The sequence below is a fragment of the Lemur catta genome, chromosome 1 (genome assembly GCF_020740605.2).
Source record: "Lemur catta isolate mLemCat1 chromosome 1, mLemCat1.pri, whole genome shotgun sequence".
NCBI lineage: Eukaryota > Metazoa > Chordata > Mammalia > Primates > Lemuridae > Lemur > Lemur catta.
In genome coordinates this window covers 153,698,043-153,711,768 of record NC_059128.1, presented here as the reverse complement: position 1 = coordinate 153,711,768, position 13,726 = coordinate 153,698,043, and the positions used below count along the sequence as shown (strand labels likewise).

At 37.7% G+C, this 13,726-nt stretch overlaps 1 protein-coding gene across 5 annotated transcripts in view; it reads right to left on the bottom strand.

The window, feature by feature from the left end:
* The window catches only part of NEK10 (NIMA related kinase 10), a 219,079-nt gene that overhangs the window by 168,013 nt on the left and 37,340 nt on the right, over positions 1 to 13,726 (bottom strand). For all 5 annotated transcript variants that reach the window (XM_045537824.1, XM_045537804.1, XM_045537820.1 and 2 more), the window contains 6 exons: positions 13,584 to 13,668; positions 5,773 to 5,814; positions 4,281 to 4,359; positions 3,134 to 3,201; positions 1,021 to 1,100; positions 321 to 407 (listed from right to left, as the gene is read on the bottom strand). In XM_045537824.1, coding sequence (XP_045393780.1) covers positions 321 to 407; positions 1,021 to 1,100; positions 3,134 to 3,201; positions 4,281 to 4,359; positions 5,773 to 5,814; positions 13,584 to 13,668 — 441 coding nt within the window. The remainder of the gene's footprint in view (positions 1 to 320; positions 408 to 1,020; positions 1,101 to 3,133; positions 3,202 to 4,280; positions 4,360 to 5,772; positions 5,815 to 13,583; positions 13,669 to 13,726) is intronic.

Sequence of the window (13,726 nt, the reverse complement as noted above, 5' to 3'; positions counted from 1 at the left end):
CTGCTGAAAACAGAGTCACCTCAGAGTTTCTTTTTCTAAAAAGGCAGGATGTCAATAAATGCAATAAATAAAAATATTAACAATGTTATCATAAGATTTATATAATTAGATTCTATGCCCAAATCTAGAAGTAATGAAGGACTAAAGATAAGTTGATACACCTCTTTGTTCTACTTTCATTATATAAACTTAAACAGAAATAATGCCAACCTGACTAATGATATTCAGTTACGATGTAAATAACATGACAAATAAAAATAATAATAAGCATTTGCATAAAAAAAAAAGATATTGTCTTTTTCCCCTGTTAGCAATCCTACCTTTTGGAAAGCAAGTCATATTCATGTAAAATCATCAACAGATTTTCTACAATGCTGAGTTCACTTATCTTCTCCCTACATTCTGGACTATAAATTGAAAAATATTAGTAACTACTAAAAACATCCACATATTTATTACATCCACTTATTTAATATCCTGACTCTCATATTATCTCAGAAGAAGGGACCAAAAAAACGAAAGGAATCATATGCTGTTTGCTAAAAAAAGGCAATGATCCAAAGCATAAAGAAATATTTAAAGCTCTTCTATTTAAAATAATCATATCTATAGGAGGGTAAATTTTCTCAAAAATTTTTTAAAGGCCACAATGTTTGAAAATGTTTTTATGTTAACAAATACACAGGTAAGAATGAATTAGGAAGGTCAGGGAGATGCAACTGCCAAAGAAATATTATGGTAATTTTGAAAGTAGAAGTAACTGAGGGTGAGATGAGGACTAGGTAAATATTTCCCATCAGGAAAAAAACTAAAATTTTGCGATTTGCCTTTCAAACTTAAATTTTAAAATGATGCTTTCTTTCCAGGATCCTCTTCAACATATAAATGTTACTTCACACTTATTTTTCACAAAAATATTTTTATTGAGTAAGTGACAAAGTAACTGATCTATTTTGCATCCTTCCCACCTAAATTGCAATAGTAGCAGAACTGGAAAGTATATTGAAATACACTACTTACCTTTCTGCTAAACTAGTCAGAGCCAGAAGGGAACCTAACAGAACATTTGTATCTCGGGCGCCAAGTAAATTTACTAATGTCTGAAAAATGAAGTAAAATAAAGTTTACTTAATGTTATATCAGTAAAATAAAATTTATTTTATAAATTATATAAGTACTACAGGCTTCTTGAATGGTATAATATTTCTTTCTCAAGATCATAGAAGCTTAATCTTTTTTTTTTTTTTGCTCAGTATTTTATAATGTATGTGCCTATACAATTAAGGGCAAACTATATATGATTTTAGAGCTGCTCTTGTTTTTTTCTTAATGTTGTCCACTAAAATTTTTCTATGACATTAAGTACATCTTTGTAAACATTATTTTTTGTCAATATAATCAAATTATTATATTATGGCTTTACTTATAGAATAATGAAAAATGTTATGCCCTGTCAAGCTTCATGTAATTTCTTTTATTTTTTTTTATTTTTTGTAGTTTATATAGAGGCTTAACTTGAAAAGAAATTTTATTAAACATTCAAAATATCCAGTTCTTTACAGAGAGCAGGTGTCCATCACCTCCTTACTTTGGAACTCTTCGGAGTAAGTAGCTTCTTGTACCCTTTCCTTGCGTGGGACAGGAAGTGAAAGGGACCAAGCTACAGAACCAGCATGGTTCTCACCCTTTCCTCTATTTCCATATGCCCAAGCATTCTGCTCTAGCATTTCTGATCCCTCCCCAGGGAGAAGTGGGGAGACAAATGACATAAATTATAACAGCAGTAGCAACCAGCCATTGAGAACTCACTCTGAGGCAGACATTGTGCTAGGTAGGCACTTTCCAAATTATGAAACGATTTTTCAACAAAATGTTGAAACTTTCATTTTTTTCCAAACTAAAAAATATATGTCAACACTATGGAGTATTCCATTTGCCTCTCAGATTTCTAACTGATGTTGAAAGTGCACCATCGATGCTCTCGATCATCATCCTAAGTAACGGCTTAGCTGGAGGTCTCCCATATCTTGTCAGTTGCTTTCCCTGAATCCTCATTAATGCAAAATCTCTTATCTTCTGTCTACATCTTCAGAATCAGAACCCCCTAAAAAGTACACATCCAAAATTTTCCAGGCTAGAACTGCAACCTCTGCAATGACTGTTCAAATGATTTTTCAGTTTCTATTATGTGGATTTTTTCCCCTTCATGATTTCATTTTTTAAATAAAGCTATCATTATCTTTATTTCTCTGATCCTTTCCTCCTTATCTTCTCTCACTTTTTCTCTTCTTTCTCTGTCTTCAAACATAATGCTTCCCAAACATTATTTTTACACTTCTGTCATGTCCACTTAACACCTTAGTGCTAACTCAAAAATTGTCTTTAAATCCTAAGCAACAATATCAGTGACTTAGATGGCTATTGAAATGAAAAATGTTGACCTGTGTATCACCTAGAATCATTCCCTAAACCAAGAGCAGCATGAGTTAACACATTTCAGGCAATCCTGCTCCCATATACACTGGAAAGCGGCTTCCTGGAACATGAGAACTCAACAGATTATTGAATCTTAGTTCTACGTGGCTATAATATAAACAGTTTTGCTAGAAATGTAAATTTAGTCTGTTTTGATTAAAGCTGCATTCATCCATCTTAAAATGTATATTTGATCCATATACTTATAATTCTATACTATCATATCATGAGGTTGAACCACATGAAATTGCCTGTACTCAGCAATCACATATGCTTTAAACTATATAACCCATGTGCCATGTGGAATTTGTTTATATGTGTACATACATACATTTTATTTGTTTATTCATAAACACACAACTAAAGCCAGTTTTTATATAGCCAGGGCTTTTCAAACAACACTTAGATAAGCAATACATTTAGTTAGTATTAAATGACATAGGAAAAAAGAAAAAAGAAAGAGTTCTGGAAGACTTTTTTCTACTGTGTCTCTATTAACTTGTTAGGCTGGTAAAGAATACAAAGAAGTTGGCAGAGATTCACAATTTCAGGCCAGGTTGGCAGGTTTATGAGTTATAATTACACGTGGCTCTGAACGTCCTCATGTGAACCATTGCTGTATGTAGCAGAAGCATTAACTCTTTCACGGGCCACTCACCTTGTGGGCTCCACTTGTGGTGACCCATTCTCTTTGGTCTTTGATAGCAGCAAGTTTTTGAAAAATATCTATAAAGGAAAGAAATAACTCAGAGAGGGATCCAGAGATTAAAGCGGGCAGGACTCACAGAACCTCAGGTCTGCACTATTGATGGGCAAGCAGAGAAAGGGCAACGGGAACACAGGCAACACAAAAGTAGCAATGGAGGGAGGAGGGGCGGGGTTATGTTTTTACTCCAAGAATGCCCCTCAAGCTAAAATAGTACTTATTTTATAGCAATGAATCATGGAAATACCCAAAAAGGCAAACCTCTTCTTCCATTTAAAGCTGAACAAGTTCCTTAACATCATTACAAGTTCAAAGTGAGGCCTATTTTTCAAATATCCTCCCTCTAAAGATTTCAACTTATAAAGAGGAGGGAGGGCCAGTGAATGTGATGAACTTTGCAGGTTTCCCTGGCTGAGGGAAATAGTTGTCCTCAAAGAGACTTCCCCGTTGCCAGGGCTTGCCACAGACTCTTCTCTCCCCGTACCTGAGAATCAGCGTGCCGCTCTGCAATCATACGTGCAGAACCAGCCTATCCACACAAAGAAAATGGGCTACCATCCCACAACAGATTCTGTGGCTCATCAGAACCGGAGGGACGGAAGGTGGGACTAGACAGAACCTCCAAAGAAAGACGATTGAGTGACTAGGGAATGTCTCACACTCACAGACCAATGTGTGCACAGTATCATCATCAGATGAGATTTGTTGTTGTTCTTGTTGTTTGATGCTCTGATTACTCCAGATTCTATGAGGTTGGTATTATTATTAACCCAGTTTTGTAGATATAAATTGAATGGTCACTGGCATTTGAATAGAAATCAAAGCAGGTAAAAATATCTTTACCAAAATTTGCTTTTCTGGAAATCTGTCTTGCATTAAATAAATTGTGCTTTTTAAACTAAGAGTTGTAATCTAAAAATCTTCCTTCTAGGTACATTTTGCTACTTCACCTAGCAATTGGCATGGACTCCCAACACCCTGTGTATGGGAACATTCATAAATATTCAAAGTATCCTTCCCCCGCCCCCTGCTGGAAACACCATACTGCTTATTCTAGCAAGTCCACAAAGTTGGCTGTGTCCCCAGTGACAACGCTTACACGTCATGTTGACCAGCTTGTCCACACTGTGTTGCTCTTCTCCATAGCCGAGGTACTCATTGGCCACAATCTCCATGTACTGCAGGAAGGATCAAACCAACAAGCCATTCAGAAGGGAGAACACCAAAAGCACACAAGCAGGTGAGGGATAAGATTGCACAGTTCTTAAAATGAGCTGTAGGTGGCACAAGAGATTCACCAAATAATCCTCAGTGCTCCTGGGCCTGTTTCACTCAAATGCAAAAAGTGGTTGGGTTTCTGAATTCTTTGCCTTTTCTTTCATGCCATGTAGTTAAGGGAGGGACCTAAAGACTGTATAAAAACTCTCAAGAGAGTCAAAAATGGCTTGTAACTGAATAGATTTCTGGTGTAATTTGGTATCCAAATACAAGACACATATAAGATATAAGATACATAATCTATAATACCTAGAATTTTAATTCTACCTTTTTAGAATTTTTGACTTATTACATATATTTTATTGACTTGTTTTATAATATCCAAAATTATATCTAACTACCATACACACAGTTAGCAATAATCAGAATAAATGGGTATGGGGTAGTCTGATAATTCCCACTGTGGATAATTGAATATAATAATTTAAAAAAACAGGCTCAGAGAAATATACATAATTTCTGATATTATAATGGAAGTTAAAGTGAATAAGAAGATCCTTTACATTATAATATTATGAAATATTATTGTATTAAGTGAGACCAATCTCCAGCCAGTTGAAAAATTCTAAAAAACAAAAAGTAAACATAAATCAATACCCTAAGAACGAGAACATAATAAAATAAAATAGATTTAATTTTAAATTGCCATAAACTTAATCTTTGATTAATAATTCAGAATAAGCTTGAAGGGCTCCAGGCTTATTATAAAAATCATTCTTTCTGTACACACTGGGCTGTTCCAATTCAATAACGTAGCCATAAATTTTGTTTTACTGTATTAATAAATGCAAGCCTTTGAGTTGCTCAGCATATATATTCATCTGCTTACCCTCCCCCAGTAGTTAGCAAAGCAGCAAAATAAATGAAGTCAAGATTGTTCCTTACTTTGTCACTTATGTATTAATATTTTAGTCAACACAATAATTCTTTTTGTGTGTCAAAATTTTTCAACATCTTTACAATCAATATTTTCTCCCACCAAATGCTATGTACGATGCTGAGAACGTGGGCCTGCCAGCCAACACCTATTTCTTGTGATCATTAACTCAAGACATGTGACCTTTTTTAGCACTTTCTTATTTCAACAGGCTGGGTAAAGTGAGCCTGATTAGCCAGAGCAAAATGTCACAGGTCCCTGCCTGCTCTGTGAGTATCATGCCTCATGCTCACACTTACCAACCCGCCTGCTCCTCCCTGAGGCAGGCACAGCATAACATAAAAAAGCCATCTTCTTTCACACATCTATTTAATTCTTGCCCAGAGCATGGCGCAAAATGAAAAGGCAAGATCAGCCACCACAGAAGGAATCTTACCTGAGCAAGGTTTCCAATCCCACCCAAGCTATGGAGTATTTCCTAATAAAATAAAAACAACAGAACACATATAAAAGATGAGGGTGGAGGGGAAAGTATATTTTATATGCAAGTTCTCTACTAAGTCATAAGATTTATAGTTAGTTTTTGAAGGTCCACACTCTAACAGAAATATGGAAAATTTAGTGTTTGTCATTCATACTACATTTAAGGGAAACTTTGAATAAATACGAAAGTTGGGTTGAGATTAAGAGAATGAATCTGTGCTCAGAATCACAGCCTGTCTCCTCGTTCCTCTTACTTCCTCCTGTGGTATCATAAAATGTTAGAGCTGGGAAGAGTTGGTAGATTTCATTTCATTCACCTCTCTGATGTTACAGACAAGGAAAACCAAGGCCCAGAAAGGTAAACCATGTTGCCTAAGTGAAGAGCCTGGATGAGAATAGCATCACCATCACCATCTCCCAGAAACTTCCTCGAGGTCTTTGCCTCGTGTGGTCCATGGACCAGCAGCATCAGTATCCCCCGGGAGTTGATTAGAAATGCAGAACTTCCCACCCACCCCAGACCAGCTCACACTCTGACTTTGAACAAGATCTGCAGGTTATTAGCACATACAGAACAGTTTAAAAAGCACTGCTCTAGTGGATTACAAAGCTTCTCCTTAAAATTATTATGTTAATTGTCTTATTAACCCCATATTCCAAACAATGTAAGGGTAATCTTTGCACAGTGTCTCCTGATATAGGACTTTAAATCTAATTCCCAGTAAGTAGACACTTTGATACACTTCTGAAGCTGCTGTGAAAGTGCTAGAGAAGAGAAGAGGTGGGAGGTTGAAGCTGTGAAAGGGACCAGCTTGGAACTCAACTAATCCTAAGTGTTCTTAGGTTATCCACATTGGCATTTATTTGCAGGCAAATGTTTTCAGGTGGCCCTAATCTACCTAATAAAGCTGTATTGACATCTCTCTCCTTACTTAACATGCACACAAGGAAGTTATTTGAAATATAAACACTAGCCATCATTTCAGTTCTGGGAAATGCACAGGGACGAGTACATGAACATGAGTACATGAACATGGCAGAACATGGCGTTCTGCCATGAAACCGACCGAGTGGACAGGCTGGGGAAGAGGCACAGGTTCTGAAGGCCTCCTGGGTCGCAGTTTCCTTACTCTGTGTGATGTAAAATTGGAAACACTGAACATACTCATCTCTAAAGTAAATAAAAAGGAACATTTAGAATTCAGTTCATAATAGTTCTATGACTACCTACTAATTTGAAGCTCATCAATGCTATTCCCTCTAGAAGAGCTGTAATTAAAGAACATAAGACTATTGTATACATTAACCCTATTTATGGTAGAATGTTTTATACATATAAAAATAAAAATAACATTTAAAGCCACTTATACATATTCAACAGATATTTTTTTCATTCTTGCTGGGTAAAAGCCCTTGGTTAGGCTCTGAAGAGGACACGAATATGTAGATAAGCTTTAGGCGAGCATAAGGTAGTTATACAAATAGCTAGAATTTAAAAAAGAATAAATGTTATGATGCACCAGAGGGACACCTCATTTCCTGCTGAGAGGACTGAGGAAAACTTCATGTGGGTGGTGGTCTCTGAACAGGGATTGGAAAGATGGATGGATTTGCTGAGTAGAGACGAGAAATAGGGAAAATAAAGGAAACTCCAAGCTAAGAGAACAGTAGGCTCAAAGGTACACAGAAATTGTATAGAGAAAACATCAAGACATTCTGTAACTCTGAGAGAAGCAGCTCCATAAGTTCATGAAAGTCATTACTGGGAAAAATATTAGAAAACTAGGGTGGGATCAAACTTTGGGAGGACTTATATGTGACCCTGAATTTGAACTTCTTCATGTAGACCATAAGACTCAGTGAAAATGTGTGAGCAAGGACTGGCCAGAACCAGCGGTGAGGACTTCCCTCTAGTCTTAAATGGACTGGACGAGGGAGAGACTGTCAGCTGGGAGCCCAGTTGGGAGTCGGTGGCAGTGAGAGTAAGAATGGAGAGAAAGGGATAGTCTTTCAAGTGATATGACCACCTGGGCACGAGGAGAGACTGGACGAAAAGGAGCAAAGTAGAAGACACCAATCTATTTGAGCGTGGGTGACTGGGGATAAAGACATAATTAACAGACACAGAGGAGGGGCGGAGAACAGACTGGTTTAGAGGAGAAGACTCAATTTCGAACATGACAAGGTGCTGATGGGATGTCCGGGTGAAAAAAAGTACAACAGGCCATGGAAAATGCGGTAAGTGCAAAACATCGAAATCTAGGAGTCATGCACATGAAGGAGATTCAAATTTAAAGCTTTGGGGTGGGAAGACACCAAGGGAGAGAATAATGTTTAAATGATTGGTCATGGTAATGTTATTTTTAGATGTAAATCATGACAAGAAATTTATCTATCCAATAATATTAACGTGGGAGTATGTCAAAGTTTTCCAAACTACGTCCTGGAAACCGCCATTTTACTTTGCACAGTAAATGGGATTAGGCATTCTACAAAAAAAGAAAGAAAGAAAAGAAAAAGAGCTTTATGCTCAAATCAGCTTGGGAAATGCTAGGTTAAACAGAATTTAACGAACTCTCCTCACAGCCGTTACTATTGCTACTGTGCGGTGTAAGTCTCCAAAGGGGAAAGTTTTAGCATGCAGATTTTCCTAAACATCACTAACCAAAGCACACTTCTGTTCACAGAGCACATATTACTCATGTGGAATACAGTTTGAGAAGTGCTGCTATAAAGGATAGGAATGGGAAAGAGGCTTTCTCACTCAGAGAATTTCATTGTTAAGTACTCGAGAATTTAACCTTGGTTTATGAAATGAACACTTTCCCTCCATGCTCCTATGCAGAGTGGAGCAAGGCCAGGAGCCTGTTCACAGACCCACGGTGTTCCTTGCATTTCCTTTCCTTATGCCAATGAGACCGCACTAACCCGAGAGCATAAACTGAAGAAAACCATGACTACAAGATATGTATACACTGGAGCATAACAGTTCTTGCTACTGATCCGAAAAGCAAATACGACTGTAATCTCAGATTCCGGTAACCCCTCCTGTGTGCCCTTTTAAACCTCGGCATCTTCTCCCCATACAGGCCAGGGGGTCAGAAAACTGCATTCTATGCTTCTGAGGCTAATAATCTGTAGAAAGTTCCCTAGTCAATCTGAACTTCAGTTTAATCTATAAAATATGAACAATGTCCTTGGTCTGCTTACTCCCTTTTTCCTTTTTTATAAAAAAAGAGATCCAATAATATAGTACTGGTAAAAAGTATGTTTTAAAAAATAGAAGCCAAGCACAGTGGTTCATGCCTATAGTCCCAGCTATTCAGGAGGCTAAGGCAGGAGGATCACTTAATCCCAGAAGTTTGAGGACAGCCTGGGCAACATAGTAAGACCCCATAACAACAACAACAAAAAAAAAAGTGGAACACCTTATGTCAAATCCCAGAATGGGGGGGAGTGTTCGTACACCACTATTTTGACCATTGCCAAAACCATTATTTCCCTTTAGGCACTCTCATCCCAAGCCTAGCCAGAAACTAAATCAATGAATGGTGAACACACTGCAGTAGGTTTTAATATTGAATCACTAACATGACCATTTTACTCCTCTATTCAGAAATCATCAGTGGCTCTACACTGATTATTCCTTGGTCTCAATTTTAACACCATTCTATGGACTGGCCTTTATTTATCTTTCCAGGTTTATGATAGTAACTACTCTACTAAAAGGTTTGGTATATTAGATTTGTAAAGGAGTAAAAGGGAAACATAGAGATGCTTCTATAGCTTCCTACCCTGAGTCCGAGGAAATATGGTGCCATTAAAAGAATCAGGAGTTTTTTCTGAAGGTTCAAGGATGAAGGGCAGAATTGAAGAGCTCCATTTTAAAGTTATTGAGTGTAATGTGCTACAATAGTGGTTCTCAAACTTTGGTCTCAGAACACCTTTATCCTCTCAAAAATTACTGAGAACCCCAAAGAGCTTTTGTTTATATGGGTTATAGAGTAGTGATTTATATTTACCACATTAGAAATTAAAAGTGAGAAATGTTAAAAACACAAGAATGCACAAGCACATGCCCCATCAGCTACCAGAGCCATGATGTCATCACATGTTGTGTGGCACAGGGAAAATTCCATGGCAGACTTGTAAGAGAGCGACAGTGAAAAGACAAATAACATCTGGACAATATTTTGAAGATAATTTTGAACTTATAGAAACCCTGCAAGGGTCTCAGAGACCTGTAAGCATTCCATGGACCATACTTTGAGAACCACCACACTACTGGGTCATTGAGGTGGCTGTCTAACATATCTCTGGGAATTTGGAACTTAAAGGGGAAAGTTTGAGTCTGAAAATATGCACTTGTGAGCAAAGAACAAAAATAAATGATAGCTGAAGCCAAGAGCTGGGAAAATATTGGAGAAGATGATAAAGGGAAGAAAAACTTCGAGGAAGGTTAACATTTAAGAAGACAAGATTAAGAGCAGCAGCATGTAAAAAGAATACCCCAAAAATGCTGAATAAGAACTAGAGGTTCTCGGGATCAGTGAAGGCAAAGAGAAAATATAGTAAAGGGTGTCTCCTGCTAAAGAGAGGTTGAGGAATGTAAGGACTAAGAGAAGGCAACTCAATTCAACCATCTCTTTTTGTTTCTAATACAAGTGCAGTTTGGGAGCTTTTAAGATGTTCTCTTTATCCTTGATAAGCAGTGCGCTATGGCTTTACTATAATGAGTCCAGGTGAGCATTTATCTTTATCCTCCTTGGAACTCCAACTACACTTGAAATCTCAGTACTATGCCCATCTTTAATTCTGAAAAAATTCTTAGCAATTACATCTTCAAAAATGGCTTCTCAGGCATTTCTTCTAGTCTTTTCTTGCTGGAGCCACCCTTAAGTATATACTGGAAGCTCTGTGTACTGGCAGGCAAGATCCAGTCTACAAGCCACCAGTTTGCAACCTCTAGGTCAAGGAATGAGGGGCTAAGGTGTGGCACAGTATGATCTATTTAGATGGCTTCCAGAGAGAAACTTGTGCATAGAATTCAATGTGCAAGTTATGCAGTACATGGGTTCTGATGGAAAGAAAGTAGATTCATGAAACATAGCCTAACCTTTAAAGAAATGTTGTAATGAAGGTAAGAAAAAGACTTAAAAAAATAACTGGATCAGGAAAAGGAGATTTTTATGATAAGAGAAAATAGAAAGGGAACCTCCGACATTATAAAAAAGGGAACAGGTGGAGGGATAAGCCTTGGCAAGGAGAAGGAATATCACTTCTGAAATAAGAAGGAAGTAAAATTGCAGGATAATCCAAATATTTCAAACAACAAAGAGCAGAAAATAAGAGAGCTCCCACTGAGATAGCTCCAGTCTTCCCTGTAAAACAGACAATGATGATGTAATTTGATGAGACCAATGGGGACAGAAGGGGACTGGGGTGAGAGAAGTGGAAATGGTTTGGAACAGCCACTTATGGACCCTGCAGTACTGATTCAACAAGAGAGGACAGGAAAGCATAGCAATGGCAAAGGCTTGCTGAGACTCACTGGCGTTAAGTCATAGTAAACCCCAGCATAGCTTTGTGACTTGGGCCAACAATTCTTGGCAACTCAAGATGTTAAACAACTGCCTGAGCACATGCTCTTCTGTGTGAAGAGTGCCAGGGGGAAGAGACTCAGAGAAAATTCCCTTCTGTGGAAAGACTGGCAATAAGGGGATATTAGTTTAATATGTGTTTTATAAAATGTGTTTATAAAATCTCATAAACAAAGTAGTCACTGAATTCTTTCCTTTAGAGGGCAATACAATCAACCCTGTTCCAATCCATCAAGAACTAGATTAAGAAAGGCAATACTCTAGATGGGAGATCAGCAGAGTAGGGCACCATTGTCATCAGTTTTCTGAACAAACAGAACATCTCTAGAGCAAATATTTTGCTAATTCCTACAAGTCCGAAAACTGGATCTTCCTCCTTGAATACTTTTATTAACATTACACATATAACGTTTTCATCCAAACTAAGACACATCAAGGAGTAAAGAAGAGTTCCATTAACAATTAAGTAGGAACAATGAGTACATACTGAGACTGCTTCCGGCAAAATTAAACGTATGGCCCAGCCTTATATATGACCCACACAGAGTTGCAAAGAGCAGCTCAGAAATGTGTGGAACACACAGTTCTATATGGTTGGTCATGGGAAAAAAGGACGTTACCTACTCAGAAAATTGTGAGTAACCAGGACAGAAAGCTGTCTGGAGGATGCCCAGAGTTACATATGCAAACGGGTGTGGTTAACTAAACAAACTATAGTTAACACAAGACCACTTTAGAGTGTAGTATGAGGAAGGAGGTGATTCTTCTAATGGAAAGATGTGTAGTGACCATGAATGCCAGAAGACTGGATTCAGAGCAGGCTTTGTAGCTGGTTGGCACCAAAACACGTTTTGGAAAAGATGGCTACTTTTCCAAACTTGGCACTTACAGGAAACACATTGACTCAAGACGTCATCAATAGAATTGAATCCAAAATAAAAGATTTGAGTGGTCTGAGCTTCCTTATAGCTTATGAGGACAGGGCATAAAAGGAGATACTTCTTAGGAAAAATAATAATCTGTGAAAATTACAGAAGCATGCACGAATAATGAGAATCCTCCTTATATATTTAACATCAGCAAGCAGAAACAATGATCAATAAACAATCTTGAAGCTTTGAGGAAATGATTCTCAAACAGTGGTCCCCTGACTAGCAGCATCACCTTCACCTGGGAACTTGTTAAAAATGCATGGTTTCAGGCTCTACCCCAAACCTAATGAATCAGAAACTCTGAGAGCGGCCCCAGAAATCATTAAGTCCCCCAGGTGTTTCTGATACACAATAAAGTTTGAGAGCTGCTGTTTTATGCAATCAGCTATTTATCTACAGCTGAGACTGGGAGGAAACACTTGCTAGGTCCAGATAAAATATTAAGTAAGTTTTTCTTTAGAGCTTCATTGCTAAAGCACTAAGTCCTTGTTACTCAAAGTGGGGGCCATGGACCAGTAGCAACAGCATCCCCTGGATGCTATTAATAGTTAGAAATGAAGAATCTTGGGTCTCAGTTTACACCTACTGAATCAGAATCTGCATTTACAAAATCCCCAGGTAATTTCTATGCACATTAAGGTTTCAGGGGCACTAAACTGGAAGCAGCACATCAACCTAACTAAAGAGAGAAGGGAAAGATTCTTGACATCAATGCCCTCCACTGAGAGAAGTGGGAAACTGCTTGCTCACCTCTAACTTAGAGTCTTAGGCTAGAGGTTGAGAAGGGATGAACTCTGGAGCAGCTACTAAAGCTGCAGATCCTGGCTTTCCCAGTGGCTGCCCTTGGAGCCATAAGAGAAGGCCCCCACTTGTCACTGCTGACTTTGACCTAGTGAGCTGTTTGGCTTTGAACATGCTTGAAGATGTGGCCAAGTGTACACCTCCTTGAAATGTGAATGGTTTAAAATGACAGGTAGCAATGAAAACATAGACCAAAAGTTCAATCCACTTAATCTCATAAGTAATATAGTAGAAATATACAGATTTGTTGTCCCCATTAAAGCACTTCTCTCAAATCTTTTTAAATAGTAGATGAGATACTTCCCAAATATGGAAGCTATTGAGTTGTGAAAGAGAAAAACAAAGTTAATAAGGACTGCTTCAAAGAAAAACGCACCCGTTTTTCATTTCATCTTTATAACAAGTAAAAAAAAATTATTTTTCCAACCAACCTGGTAACATGGATCCCTCATTAGTAGCCTCAGACAGATTAACACTCTCAGAAAATGAATAGATGGGGCTCGATTAACCCACTCTCTGAAAGAAGAAAACAAAAGAATATGTTCATGTCTAAAACTCCAATGTGACAGTTCAT